Source organism: Brassica rapa, chromosome A09 (assembly GCF_000309985.2).
Source record: "Brassica rapa cultivar Chiifu-401-42 chromosome A09, CAAS_Brap_v3.01, whole genome shotgun sequence".
Classification (NCBI taxonomy): Eukaryota; Viridiplantae; Streptophyta; class Magnoliopsida; order Brassicales; family Brassicaceae; genus Brassica; species Brassica rapa.
The window spans coordinates 26,858,123-26,871,841 of record NC_024803.2 but is presented as its reverse complement, the minus strand read 5'-3'; the positions used below and the strand labels follow the sequence as shown (position 1 = coordinate 26,871,841).

The window sequence follows — 13,719 nt, the reverse complement described above, 5'->3', positions numbered from 1 at the left end:
CGATTATGCAAATCATCCCAGATCTCAGTTGCATCATCAAACGATAAAATACTGCCATAGATCTGTTTAGTAACAGAGTTGAGAAGCCAAGATTTGACCATGCTATTGCAGCGTGACCAGATCTTGAACAGAGGGTTACCTGATTCAGGACGAGGTAAAGAATCATCGACGAAAGCGATTTTGTTCTTAGCGTCAAGAGCAATCTTCATGGCTGAACACCACTGGGTGTAGTTGGATCCATCAAGCTGTACGGAAACGATCTGCAAGCCTGGATGATCCGCGTGATGAAGAAACAGCGGAGAGTGAACGTTGTCGGGGTTCATAACGGCGGCAAGAGCAAACGAATCTTCAAAAGACGGAGCTGCAACGGCTTCAGGAACAGAAGGGGAGCTACCAGGAAGAGGATTCGAGCTACCAGCACGTGTGGAACGACCGGAACGGCGACCGCGACGGAGATGAACAACCATCGTGGGATAACCGACGATCGGAGAAAGAAACCCAGAAAACGAAGATCGAGCGAAACAGAAAACAGAGGAGAAAACCTCGAAACTGAGCTCGATCGAACCAGAAAACGATGTTGAGCTGTGCTCAACGCTCTGATACCATTTTAGTAAAACAAACGAACAGAAATTGGAGCTTCTTGCTCAAGCTATCATGGAGAAAACGAGGATCGCATGACAGAGAGAAGAAGACAAAATAAGGAAACTTTCTGTTAACTTTTATGTGTGACCAAATGATCACGTATATACACTTGATGCTACTCAGCTAACCGGGACAAACCGGATGTAATATATACATTTAACTAAACCAATAAATAATGATAAACCAAAATAAACCAAAAGTTATTTACTAAAAAGATAAAATTTTATGGTCTGTAAAAAGTCTATACACAATAAATGTATATGAAGGGAAGGGGACAATGGGAAAGAAGAGGTTGTTGGGAAGACGGTGGTTTACATAAACTGTAGTAAATTTCACAAAGTCTTTAAGCTCATGTCTCTCCTTCGTCAATATTGGAATTTAAAGCTTTATATGATATATAGTTAGGACATCTATACTAGTCTAGTATATACCTCAGTATCATCTAAATCAATATTATATTTATTAATGATTATAATAATAAAAAATTGATTGAAAATTAACACAAAATTCCAACTACAACTAAAACAACTTTAAACACCGGTCGTTAGAAAACAGATGGAAGCAATGTTCTTAAACCCCTCTGAACCGGACTATTTCCAAGGCCACCAGGTTATTAAATCGACCGCGGACGATCCATGGATTAATAAATTAACTAATTTTGTTATATAGTAATATATTAGCTATTGAAAAAAATACGAAATATTTTATGTTTTAAAAAACATTTACAAAATACTTAATTTTAGTTCTATTTATTTTTATTTTCATTTTACATATAAAATATTAAAAAATAATTGAAAAATTAACAATTTTGTAACAAGTTAAGAGTTATGATATATAATAATAATATATCAAAAATTAAAATAATTAAATATTTATATGTCTAGTAAAATAATAAAATTAAACTTTAAAACTAAAATAAACTAAAGGTAAAACATAAAATTGTAATAGATTATCAATAACAAAAATAAACTAATATCAATTTACTTCAACTAGTTTTGTTAATAGATTCATAATCCATTGATCATATAATCTTTTTTATTTTTAAAAAGCTAAAAAGATAACTTCTCAATTAAAATACAAAACAAATTCTTCTATTAATGTAATTGAAAATAAGAAAATAATAAGTAAAATTTACGTATGGGTTCAACCAGTGTTTCAAGCAGTAGACGGATTTCGGGTTTTAACAGTTTTTTGTGGGTTTCTCGCATTTTAAAATAATAGTTTTTTTCTAAAGTACAAATAATAATAGTTTTATACGATTTTTAAATTTGCCGGTTCAACCGTGGATCTGGGTCGGGTTTCAAAACATTAGATGGAAGTAATATTAGTTTTTGCTGCTCCATGTTTGTATATTCGTTAGCTATAGACGACGCATTTAAAAACAAAGGTTACTGGTTTTGGTACAAGTTTTTACTTGTTCGTTTACAAATTTTAAGGTAATGAGAAGTATTAGAGAAATTTAGTTTCGAGTTCCTCGGATTAAAAAGGTACCATGATTCGTGAACTGAATTTCAAAAACCTTGACATTGGTTTACAAACTTCACGGCAAAGAGCTTTAACAAAAAAAAAAACTTCACGGCAAAAAGAAAATCTTTGTTATATCCAACTTTATTAGGAAAAGAACACGAAAGAAGATTGTAATGATTTTGCTATGCCCATTATGTTGTGAAATTATATAGACCGTTGATTATGAAACATTATTAAGGATGTAAAGGAACATAAAACGATTTAAAGTACATATTTGCTTTTTCACATCATCATGATTATTACATATCATAACAAATCATCAATAAAATTGATATTAGTTTTAGAGCTTATCCAGAAGAGATATTTTTAGCATAATGTAATAAAATAATATAGATACATGTGACTGTTTGTGTTAGTGCTTGCTGCTTGGGCGTGGGAGTATTTCGCAGCTTTATGGCTAAACTAACTAACATGGGAACTTGGCTTTGTTAAATGATTAATGTCTTAGTTTATGTCACTTAAAACATTGGAGAAGTTTGATGTCACTCAAGAAAAACACATAACTACGTGAGGAGAGTATATGACTAACATCCAAGATTCAGAAGGATCGATGTGAAAATTTCGACCAAACGTTCACAAATCATGTTTGTTCTATTGGTCGACATCTAATGTTGTTTTTTTAATTTGTTTGATATAGTTTGCCTCTGCAATATTCACTAAGCACTTAATCGGCAGATTAAATCGGAGTTGACCCGATCCAACCACCACATCATAGAAAAAGTGGTAACATGTTAACATATATTTACTATTGGCATCTTGTGGCAAGCATTATCTACTAGAAGTTGAGAATGACTAATAGTGGATCATGACATGTTTAGTATGTCTCGACCCTTGTAAAATAGTGTTGTACTACAATGAAAATAAATATGCAATCTGGAGTTAAAACCCCATACAGAGAATTTTATAAATATTTGTTTTTGTGTTGTGTGTTTTTAATTGTTAAATAAATCAAAGCAGATTTAAAGATTTGCATGCGGACCATGTGCCGGTTGGTGAAACTAGAATACGATAGAAATTTATTGATTTCTTTTTTTAGTTTGACGGAAGGTTGTTAATGTGTCTGATTATATAAATAACACTCATTCAGACCGTACATATTTGGGGAGTATTGGTCCGCTGAAATTAAATTTTAACTTGTATTCAAACCTAATCTTGTTTGCCATAATTTCACTTCATTGTAATTCATATGTTCACAAACATATATTTAATATGACCTCTTTCCAAGACAAAGTCCAAATTGTTATGTTTTTTTATGCGGGTTGAAACTTACCTGCAATAAAAACCTTTTAATCATATACTACATTCGATCAAAAAAAAAATCATATACTATATATTGCTTATTTTTAATAAAAAATTTCACTGGCTGGTATATGTTTTATTTCTCAAAATACCAATGGACTAGCTGGAGATTTCTTAAAGAGAAAACAAATAGTTCCTGTAAAAAAATATTTATTAACCCCGTCTTTTTTAAAATATGTAAAAATGTCAAACCGTGGCTTTGTTTTTCAGAAGAAGAAATTTATCCGCATACGCATAAGCTTAGGAAATGTGTCTCTCACTCTCTGTGCATATTATAAATATACCGACGCAGCGGACCACCCACCAAAAGTTGGAAGTGCATCATTTGGAAGATATAAAACTGACTGACGTTGTTGATTTGTATTCGAGCTTTTGAATGCTTTATCTATTCGCGCATTAACCGGCGCAATTTCTCAATGCCAATTACACTTGCCATTAAACAAAAACATTAGATCAATTCAAAATGATAAAATTCATACACATGCACCTATAATTCCATAAGATTAACATCTTTTTTAAGTGGGTCGATCTTGACACCAAAACATTAATCATAATTTTGTGTGTTTCGTGTGATTTTGACGTATCTAAACCAGAAGTTGGTCTATAGTGGTAATTTTTTTTCTTTCAAAATCAGCTAATTCTTACTACAGCGTTTTGTTTTGTTATTTAGAGACATGTGAAGTGTCTCTATAAAACTTTCATATAATTTTATACCTATCCCTTATATACTGAAGCGCAAGTCGCCTGGCGAATCAGAGATTGCCATGTGGAAATTATTTTAAATTAAAAAGAAAATGCAAGAAAAAATAAAATTGAGATTAAAATTTAAAGCAAATAACATATCCTTTATCAACTGCTTCTATTAATTTCTTTTCTTTACAAAATAAAATCCCTAATAATTCTCACACTACACCCACTATCTCCCTCTGAAATCCACTCACGTTGGCATATTTTTAAATTCAACTCTTCCTCATTTAGAAATTGTAAGTTTTTCTTTTTGCAACAACTTCGTTGATTTTTCCTGAATTTTCAACTTCTAACCTGTAAATCTAAAGCTTCTAATGATCGTACTACAATTTTAGATGCAGATCAAAATAGTTTCTCACCAAATAGTAGCAAAACAACAGTCTTCAAAATATACCTTTTCAACTAAATGAGCAAAATAAAAACAGTATATGCTATAGATTGATAGGTGGATTCTACTGCAAAATTGGAGGATGAAGAATAAAGTTCAGGTTTGTGAAACTAAAAACACACACAAACTCTTCATTCTCAAATAATTTTTTTTTCATAAATTTTTGTACTCTTTTGATCAATTTATAAGTTTTCTCTTTTCAGATACTGGAAAAAGGAAAACGCTACGTACATATTACATGGTGAAAAAGGTAAAGATAAACAAGATATGTAAATATCATTTCTAAATGGAAAATCAATTTCTGATTTACTGAACTGTTGTCGTAGCTATAGTTTTTTTTTTAAATTATTTTCATAGCGATAGTTCAGAAAAAGAGAATTATAAAAATGTAAAATGTGGAGATGATTAAAAGACAACAAATGGACCCAAGAAACTCGGCTGGTAGAGAAAACGAGAACAAAATATGCCTACTCTCTAGATCAAGATCTCACCTGATCAGGTTGGTTTTTTTATACTTTCTTTATCTGTTTATAGTCTCCTAGAAGTTTGTTGATACACTTTTCATTTGCAATTTCTGTTAGAAACTAAGATTCCATGTTTTTAATGCAAATATAATTTAAGAAAAGAAAACCTAATAAAATACTAGGAAAACAGTACTACAAAACAAAAATAAATATAAAATAAAAAAATACAAATATGTTAATTAATTATTTAAAAAATATTTGCTTTTTCTCGATTTGATATTTCATATGTAAATTTTTTTTATAAGTAAAGTAATATATAATTTTCATCTTTTCTTGGCAACTATTGTATAATGTTCATCTTGTGTCCATATTGGACTGTTTTAATATTTAAAAAATAATTTTGTTTTTAAGCTCACCAATAAATATAACTCTATAAATAATATTTATTTCCACTGTAAATTTCATAACCCTACAAAAAAATTCCATTGTAAATTACAAAAAAAAAGTATTAGAGTTATAAAAATAAATGCCCGTGCATAGCACGGGAGAAAATACTAGTTTAAACTAAATTAGTGACTTTTTGTACTTTTGAAATAATTTCCTACAATTTTTCTTCAATTGAGAAGAACTGTCGGTAGAGTTTGTTTTTCAACTAAAAGAAATTAGATTATTATCCTAACATGTGAAGTGTTTTCTATTCTGTGTCGATAAAAATGATTTAGACTTTTTAGGCGGTGGGCAAATTTTAGCTATTTAATTAGACTCCTCTAACGGGATTGTTTCCCATCACATTTTTACCTCTAGAAACTGCTCATAAATTAGAATCCCTATTTATAAATTATAACATGGCGCGATGAGCACAGCATTAAATCCAGGTGACGTTATACAATCTACATTTGTATTAAAGAATCGAGATAATGTAGATGCGTCGTCCGCCCGTAAGGCTACTTCGTATCATTAAAACGCCGGTATACTATACTATTATAGAAAGACTTATGATTCGTAAAAGAAGTAAAATTTCACAGTTACTTAAGTGTGATTATCTCAAAATATTTTTAAAAACTAGGATTTGAAAGAAAGTATGGGCCACTTATGTCATTGCATAATTAATCTTTAGATAAAGACCTCTGATGTCACTTTGTTGCATTTAAGCCAAATTGGCGACAAATACTATCAATCACCCCTTATCTTTTATTTTTCTGTGACAAAAATAACCACTTATCTTAGTATTTTGATTTGTGAGAAAAATATCATACTACTTATTTAGGTCTTACACCAAAACGCAAAAGCAATGCAGATCCTATAATGGAACAAATATATTTTGGACGACAAAAGACACATACTAGTTTTTGGTTATGGTTATATATTGCATATTTGATTGTTAAGTACTTAATTCTAACATTTAAGAAATTTACTTTTGCGCTTTATATTGATTAAACTTCGTAGATTTTATTTTCTTTGTAATAAATCATACTGTATTATTTTATTTTATTTTATCAAATATTATACTAAAAACATTAAGCAATTTGATCAACAAAACAGCTTACAATAAAATCTCTATAAATTAATAATTCAAAACTATAATATTTTATTAATTTATAAAGTTGCTAATTTTTAAAAATATTATTTTAAAAAAAAAATTAAATTTTCAAAATATTTTTATATAAAAGAAAGAATGTTAAATTTTGTGGCTTATATATTGATTAAACTTTTTATATTTGATTTGGACAATTCTCTCAAATAGTCATTTTTAAGTTTTGTCACCAAAATAGCCTTATAAAGAAATGACCAAAACAACCTTTTTATTTTAAATCTTTTAATATTTATTCTTTTTTAAATTGGAAATTCCAGTTTCAAAATTCCACCTCTTAACACTAAACTCTAAATCCAGATTAGCAAACTATAGAATATAAGTGTATTTTACCTTTTAATAAAAAAAATTTTGATTGTGGACCTCTTTGATGACTATTTTTGTGAAAATAAACTAAAAAGTATTATCCTATGAAATTTTTTCATTTTATTTTCATTTTAATAAATCATGTTATTTTTAAAAAGTTATATCAAATATGGATTTTTATGTTAATCTTTGGAGGTTAATTTTATATATTTTATTACTTTTTCTAATCTATATAAAAAAAATGATTCCAGGTACTAGCCATTTTAGACCTACAAGTAAAACCGAAATCTACAAGATGTAAACACAAGGTATTTTTGGGAATCTTTTAAAGGAAAAAGGATATGAAAAAAATGAGGCATATTACTTATGGTTTTATAGGTTGACTTCTAAAGTGGATACGCGTTAACAAGCATGGTGGAGCTTATGGTTTGGTGGTTTCAACAGTTGATTATATCGTTAAATAGTATTGTACATATTTTTATCAAACAATAGAAATAGTACTGCACTAAAAAAAATTCAACCATTTGTCTACTTCTAGAAATACACACTTCTAATGAATTTCTTGAAAAACACAAGGAAAATAATGGAATTAATTTAATCTTCCTATTCCTTGAGTTTTACATCTTAAATTTAACAACCACTGAAAATTTAAAACTAAGAATTGTTGTTAACTCTGTAAAATGTTAATATTAAAAGGTAGCTAAAATAAACGTTATAATGCAACGTCGTCTAGAACTTATTGTTGATAGAATTCAGACATTTCTTGTTATATCTAACGTCCCTTAAGTCAGTGAGTTAATAACCATATATGACATTTCTAATAGTCATATAAGAAAAGAAAAGATGTTAAACTTGCTCGATGTAATGTATCAAAGGGTGCACGGTTGATATGATATTTTGTATTATAGAACTTAACAGAATTCCCGAAGATGTATGTATGAATCAAATCTATAATAAAGTAAATATCTTATTAGACAGTCAAAAGGAGAGATATAGTTATATTAAATTATTTTATTTTAAGATAAATATACGAAAATGAAATTAACTTTTGAGCCAAAATTACTGGAGATGGTGGTGTCAGTATCTTTGAAATTATGAAGCACCTTGTACCTCGAAAGTCAAAGCCCACAAATTATGACCTACTTTCAAGCACCATGTATTCCTCCATAAACTTGGGGTCATAATCAATTAGCAATAAAACGAATTATAGATTAACAGATTCATTTCATTTCATTTTATGTTTTCACGTTCCTTAATTATGACATTAATATATGATATAAAGATTTACATTTGACTACATCGTCCTAATTTGTCTTATGAAATTCTGACGGTACTTTAATTTTTACGTTATGGTGAAGATTTTTTCATAAATATTTTTGTTATTTTGCTTAATTCACATTTTTTAAGAATCAAAATCCAAACCTTATGATATAAATAAACTATTCTTCAAACCACTTGACCAACCAAATTTTATTTCGTTTATTTTTCATTTTTGTCATCACAGAAACGAGCAAGTTTCCTTGTCAAGTGGGAGTTCCCATAAAATTCTGCTAGGTTTTCAGTCACCAATGTTACAGATAATTCGGTTAGCAACCTGCTCGTATGGCTGTGCTAAGAAATAAGGAAACAAATACAAATAATTTGAATAAAAAGGTTAGTTATGATTTTATGGGAACTCGTACTTGCCAAGGCAAGAAAGACATTATATTTGGTGCACTCCAGAAAGATGGCATATTGACATCTATGTATTCTAATTCACATTCATGATTTGATACGTAGATATTTAATTTAAGAGCAGTTTCGGGCGGACTAAGGCCGAAATGTCTCAAGACTAATAGAAAATTTTAATGCCAATTTTTTAAACTATTATTTGAAACGGTTTTACAAACCATAATTCTATATGCTTCATGAGAAGTCACATATGATTATTAGTGAAGATGCCATACGTTTATATTTGCACAATGCTAAAAGAGTCTCATGTAAACTTTTATTTTATTAATCTACATACCTATTAATAATCATTTTTTCCAAAACTTGAACCCAATATCTCTTAGGGAGTATATTCAAGAGTATTTGTACTTCCTACACACAACTTCTCCCCTATTTGCATTCCGTACCCTATTTCCTTTCAATTTTTTCCCCCTATCACTACCATTTTCCATCAATTCAATGGTATCCCACTCTTTTCAGTATATTGAGCTAATTTGCTCTATATTCAATCTAAAGTTTCAGGTGATTTGATTTTTAATAAAAAATTTAGATGATTTTATATGAATTTAAGAGTCTAAAATGAACGTTGCTAAACTACTCTATCACATAAAACCATGAAATTTGATTTTTTTTTTTCTTAACTACAAAACTCCATTTAAACGCTCTAAAAATCATTTGAAAAACTTTAAAACTATACAACTTCAAATATTTTCAATAACAGTGGATTTCATAATACTTAATAAAATGTCAAGTTCGATAATAATATATTCTAAATGAGTTTTTAAAACTTATATCTGAATTACAGTGAATTTGTCATTTCAAAATAATCACCTCAAACTCTGAGTTGAAGATATCCCCTTAATGTATATAAATATTAATAAATTCTTAGTCAAATCATCCGGCTAAAGGAATTTCCACAATTAAGTAAGCATTATGTACAATAGAATTGAAATTACTGTTACTATTTGTTAAAAAAGTAATAATTTCTTTAGATGCATAAAATATAGTTAAGTTAGAAATTCCAATGTTTAAAAGTTTTTTAGAGGTAACTAGACGCTTAATAGAGGACTAGCGACTATGCAAATTATTCAAAAACCCGTCATTAACAAATTATTAATTTATTATTTATATACTTTACATTTATATAAGATATTTTGATTTTAGGTTTAATTATAATTTTTTTTGATGAATTATAAAAATTAGATATACAAAAGAAGAAAGAAATTAGATAAACTTGTTGATTTAAACTAATATTACTATTTGATTTTAGAGATTTGACCAATTTAGATTGATTAACTAATTTTAGAATGGTCTAAGCGCATAAATCTGATTTTAAGAAAACTATTTTGGATAAAACCTACTTCTCGCCTAGGCATCCAGATTTGTCGCATGTGCATATGTGCCTCCTAAACCAATTTTTAGAATATTGAAAAATTGTATATTACTATTAAAGCATCTCTAATGTATAATTACATTTTTATTTTATATAAAGTAGTTCTATTCTTTTATAAGATATAGAATAATTTCAAAACAAGATTGATTTTTATTCCAGTTATATTTATTTTATTTTTAAATTTAATAAAATTATAAATAAACTATAATAGTTTGGTTTAGGAGTCATTTTATATTGTACTCTAAATTTTTTGAAAAGATAGAATACCATTGAAGATAGTTTTAATTAAATTAAGAAGTTATTATGGAAATGTTATACGGATAAACTCCCATTCCAAAAAGGCTATAAATGTTAATGATTCCAAAACTGTAATAAAACAGAAGAACACTATACACTACGTAAATAGTAGCCGTAATGAGTAAAAGAGCATGACGTAATTATTACATCAACTTTACGTATAAAATTCTTCCCTCTCCCTATAAAACCCCAAAAATACATATGAACTCATCAAGCAACCTTAAAACCTCATAAGCAAGAAACAAAAACCAAAAAATGGCGTCTGCAATAATAACAGACGCAAACGCGTTTCTCGTAGCGCTGCTATTACTATCTCTTTCTCACATTCCATTTTCATCTTCCACAATCCAACAAGACTTCGTGATGTGTTTGGTCGACAACTCCGACGCTTCGTTTCCGATGGACTCTTCGTTCTTCACTCGCGACCTAAACGCCTCTTCCTACAAAATGGCGTTAGAGACGTCCGCTCAGAACCTCCGTTATTTGATGCCTTCAAATCCGAAGCCTGAGTTTATTTTCGAGCCGCTTTACGAAACACACGTTCAAGCCGCCGTGGCTTGTGCCAAGAAGCTGCAGCTTCACTTGCGGTTAAGAAGCGGCGGTCATGACTATGAAGGCCTATCTTACGTCTCCGAGATGGAAACGGCGTTTGTGATCGTTGATTTGTCGAAGCTTAGGCACATCAACGTTGATTTGGAAAGTAACACCGCGTGGGTTCACGCAGGTGCTTCTATTGGAGAGGTTTATTACAGGTAAATACTTGTTTACTCCACGGATCTTATGTATGTTTGGTCCTTTTTGATGAGAGAATCATTTGTTATAGTTTTTTTAATTTATCTCGCCTTTAGAACGATTTATATACTCCCGACCCTTCCTCCACTACGCCACAAAAAGTAGTATTAGCTACACTAGTTTAAAAAAAAATGTTTACATATTTTGTTTTACACAAAATTATTCCAATTTATTAAAAAGGAAGGAAGAGGACTTATTGTAAAAATATATTCGAATTTACAAAAGTATAAATCGGTTTCTTATCTTATTAGTTTTTAAGAGAACTTTTAAACCTATGGCTCCCATCTCCTGAGTTGTCACTGTCACACTCTGTAAGTTAAGAAAAAATGTTTTTGAACTCGTGATTCTTTTTGGTATAAGATGCCAGAAAGAACCGAGCAGATCATGATATATGCGGTTTATCAAACATAAAATCCGGTTAACCCATTGAAATATTCCGAACTGTTACGTTTTGTTTTTTACGGTTAAGGAACTGGTTTTATAACCAGACTCTTAAACCGAACCAATATATTGAAAACTGGAATATATATGGTTAATCTATGATTATGACCCGATTATATAATCACTTTACTTTTCATTGGTTAAAGGATCCAAGAGAAAAGCAAAGTCCATGGTTTTCCGGCGGGTTTATGCACCAGCCTTGGCATCGGCGGCCACATAATCGGCGGAGCATACGGTTCAATGATGCGTAAGTTCGGACTCGGAGCTGATAACGTCCTCGACGCCAGAATCGTTGACGCGGACGGCAAAATCTTGAACCGCGCGGCGATGGGAGAAGACGTTTTCTGGGCCATTCGTGGCGGTGGTGGAGGAAGCTTCGGCGTTATCCTTGCCTGGAAAATAAAGCTAGTTCCTGTGCCGGAGACAGTGACGGTGTTCACTGTCACGAAGACGTTAGAGCAAGACGGAACTAGGATCTTGTACAAATGGCAACAAGTCGCAGACAAGCTCGACGAAGATCTCTTTATCCGCGCGATCATACAGCCGGCGAGCAAGACCCCTAAAAGCAAAGAAAGAACTATCTCAGTTTCGTACCAAGGCCAGTTTCTTGGTGACGTTAATAGGCTCATGCAGGTAACCTGGCGGGTTTATATTGAAATATTATGAAAGTCTGGGTTATAAGTTTATCACGAATTTAGGAAAAAAATTTTGATTATGACAATTTCAACCTTGTTTTTTTCACAGGTGATGCAGAGGAGTTTCCCACAGCTTGGACTAATGAAGAAAGATTGTGTAGAGACAAGCTGGATCAAGTCAGTGATGTACATTGCTGGTTTCCCGAGCACCGCGCCACCCGAAGCTCTACTTGATGGAAAATCCTTGTTCAAGAATTACTTCAAGGCCAAGTCAGACTATGTAGAAGAGGCAATTCCAATAGAAGGACTAGAAGGACTATGGAAAAAGCTTCTAGAAGAGGATTCACCATTGACTATCTGGAATCCTTATGGAGGAATGATGGCGAAAATCCCTGAGACAGAGACACCTTTCCCACATAGGAGTGGGACATTGTACAAGATCCAATGGCTGACTTTGTGGCAAGACGGGAAAGCGAGCGAGGCCAAGCATATGGAGTGGATGAGGGATATGTATAGTTACATGGAGCAGTATGTGTCGAAAAACCCTAGAGCCGCGTATGTGAACTATAGAGATCTTGATTTGGGGATGAATGGTAAGGGGAGTGATGCAAGAGAATGGGGGAATAAATACTTCAAGGGAAACTTTGAGAGGTTGGTGAAGATTAAAGCTAAGTTTGATCCTGAGAATTTCTTCAGGCATGAACAAAGTATTCCTACAGGACTTGAGTGAAATTATTGAGTTAAAAGAATAATAAGAGTGTGGTTTGGGATTGTTTTAGGAAATACTTTTGTTACTGTGTCTTTTGTGTCTAGAACATGGTCAACACCCTCAAACAAAAAAAAAATATTGTGAACTCGTTTCTAATTCAAACTCGTTATAAATCTATTTCCTTATCTTTTTTTTTTGTCGACATGTAATTCCTTATCTAATCTAATTAACTAAAACGAACGTTATATGGAAACGATAAGAACAACTTATAAATATCAACACATCAACAAACGACAACCAGGTTCCTATTCCTCAATGGTTTAATATTAAATCTATGTATAAATAGCTAAAATTCCCTAGTGATGTAGACCATAAATAGTTAGAGAACCTAAATGCATGGAAGCATATCAAAGACGAGTCTAAAGACCGTCCAAGTCTCAAAGATCTCCCCATTGATCTAACAACGGAGATTCTCACTAGATTGACCTCATAAAATCTCTTCTAACATTCCAACCTGTTTCGAAGACACGGTATCTGAAACGAAAATTTCATCACTTCTTACATCTTGAACTAACCGAATCGATCGTTTAAAATATACATAAATTGTCCAAGCGGTGTAGCATGGTAAAGGAAAAACTTGGGATACGATATAAATCCGTATGACCTAGATTTGATTTCTGTGATGAATTAAGTTGTCATTTTCTTGGTCAGGCAAAATTGAAGTTACCAGTTTTCGTTTCTCTTAAGTCTTAACAGGCATGTGGGGATCTTTTCTAAC

General features: G+C 31.1%; 1 protein-coding gene across 1 annotated transcript; it reads left to right on the top strand.

Annotated features, from left to right (window-relative positions):
• The first annotated feature begins 10,393 nt into the window (after nucleotides 1-10,393).
• LOC103840305 (berberine bridge enzyme-like 13) lies at nucleotides 10,394-13,130 on the top strand. The gene is made up of 3 exons (XM_009116801.3): nucleotides 10,394-11,116; nucleotides 11,744-12,230; nucleotides 12,342-13,130. The coding sequence occupies exons 1-3, from the start codon at nucleotides 10,620-10,622 to the stop codon at nucleotides 12,960-12,962; spliced, it is 1,605 nt and encodes a 534-aa protein (XP_009115049.1). The 5' UTR covers nucleotides 10,394-10,619; the 3' UTR covers nucleotides 12,963-13,130.
• The last annotated feature ends 589 nt before the right edge of the window (nucleotides 13,131-13,719 follow it).

Excerpts from the sequence above, each read along its gene's own strand:
- LOC103840305 (XM_009116801.3), top strand. The coding sequence starts at position 10,620 with ATGGCGTCTGCAATAATAACAGACGCAAACGCGTTTCTCGTAGCGCTG. Across the intron at positions 11,117-11,743 it reads ATTGGAGAGGTTTATTACAG|GATCCAAGAGAAAAGCAAAG; the intron begins GTAAATACTTGT and ends CATTGGTTAAAG. Across the intron at positions 12,231-12,341 it reads ACGTTAATAGGCTCATGCAG|GTGATGCAGAGGAGTTTCCC; the intron begins GTAACCTGGCGG and ends TTTTTTTCACAG.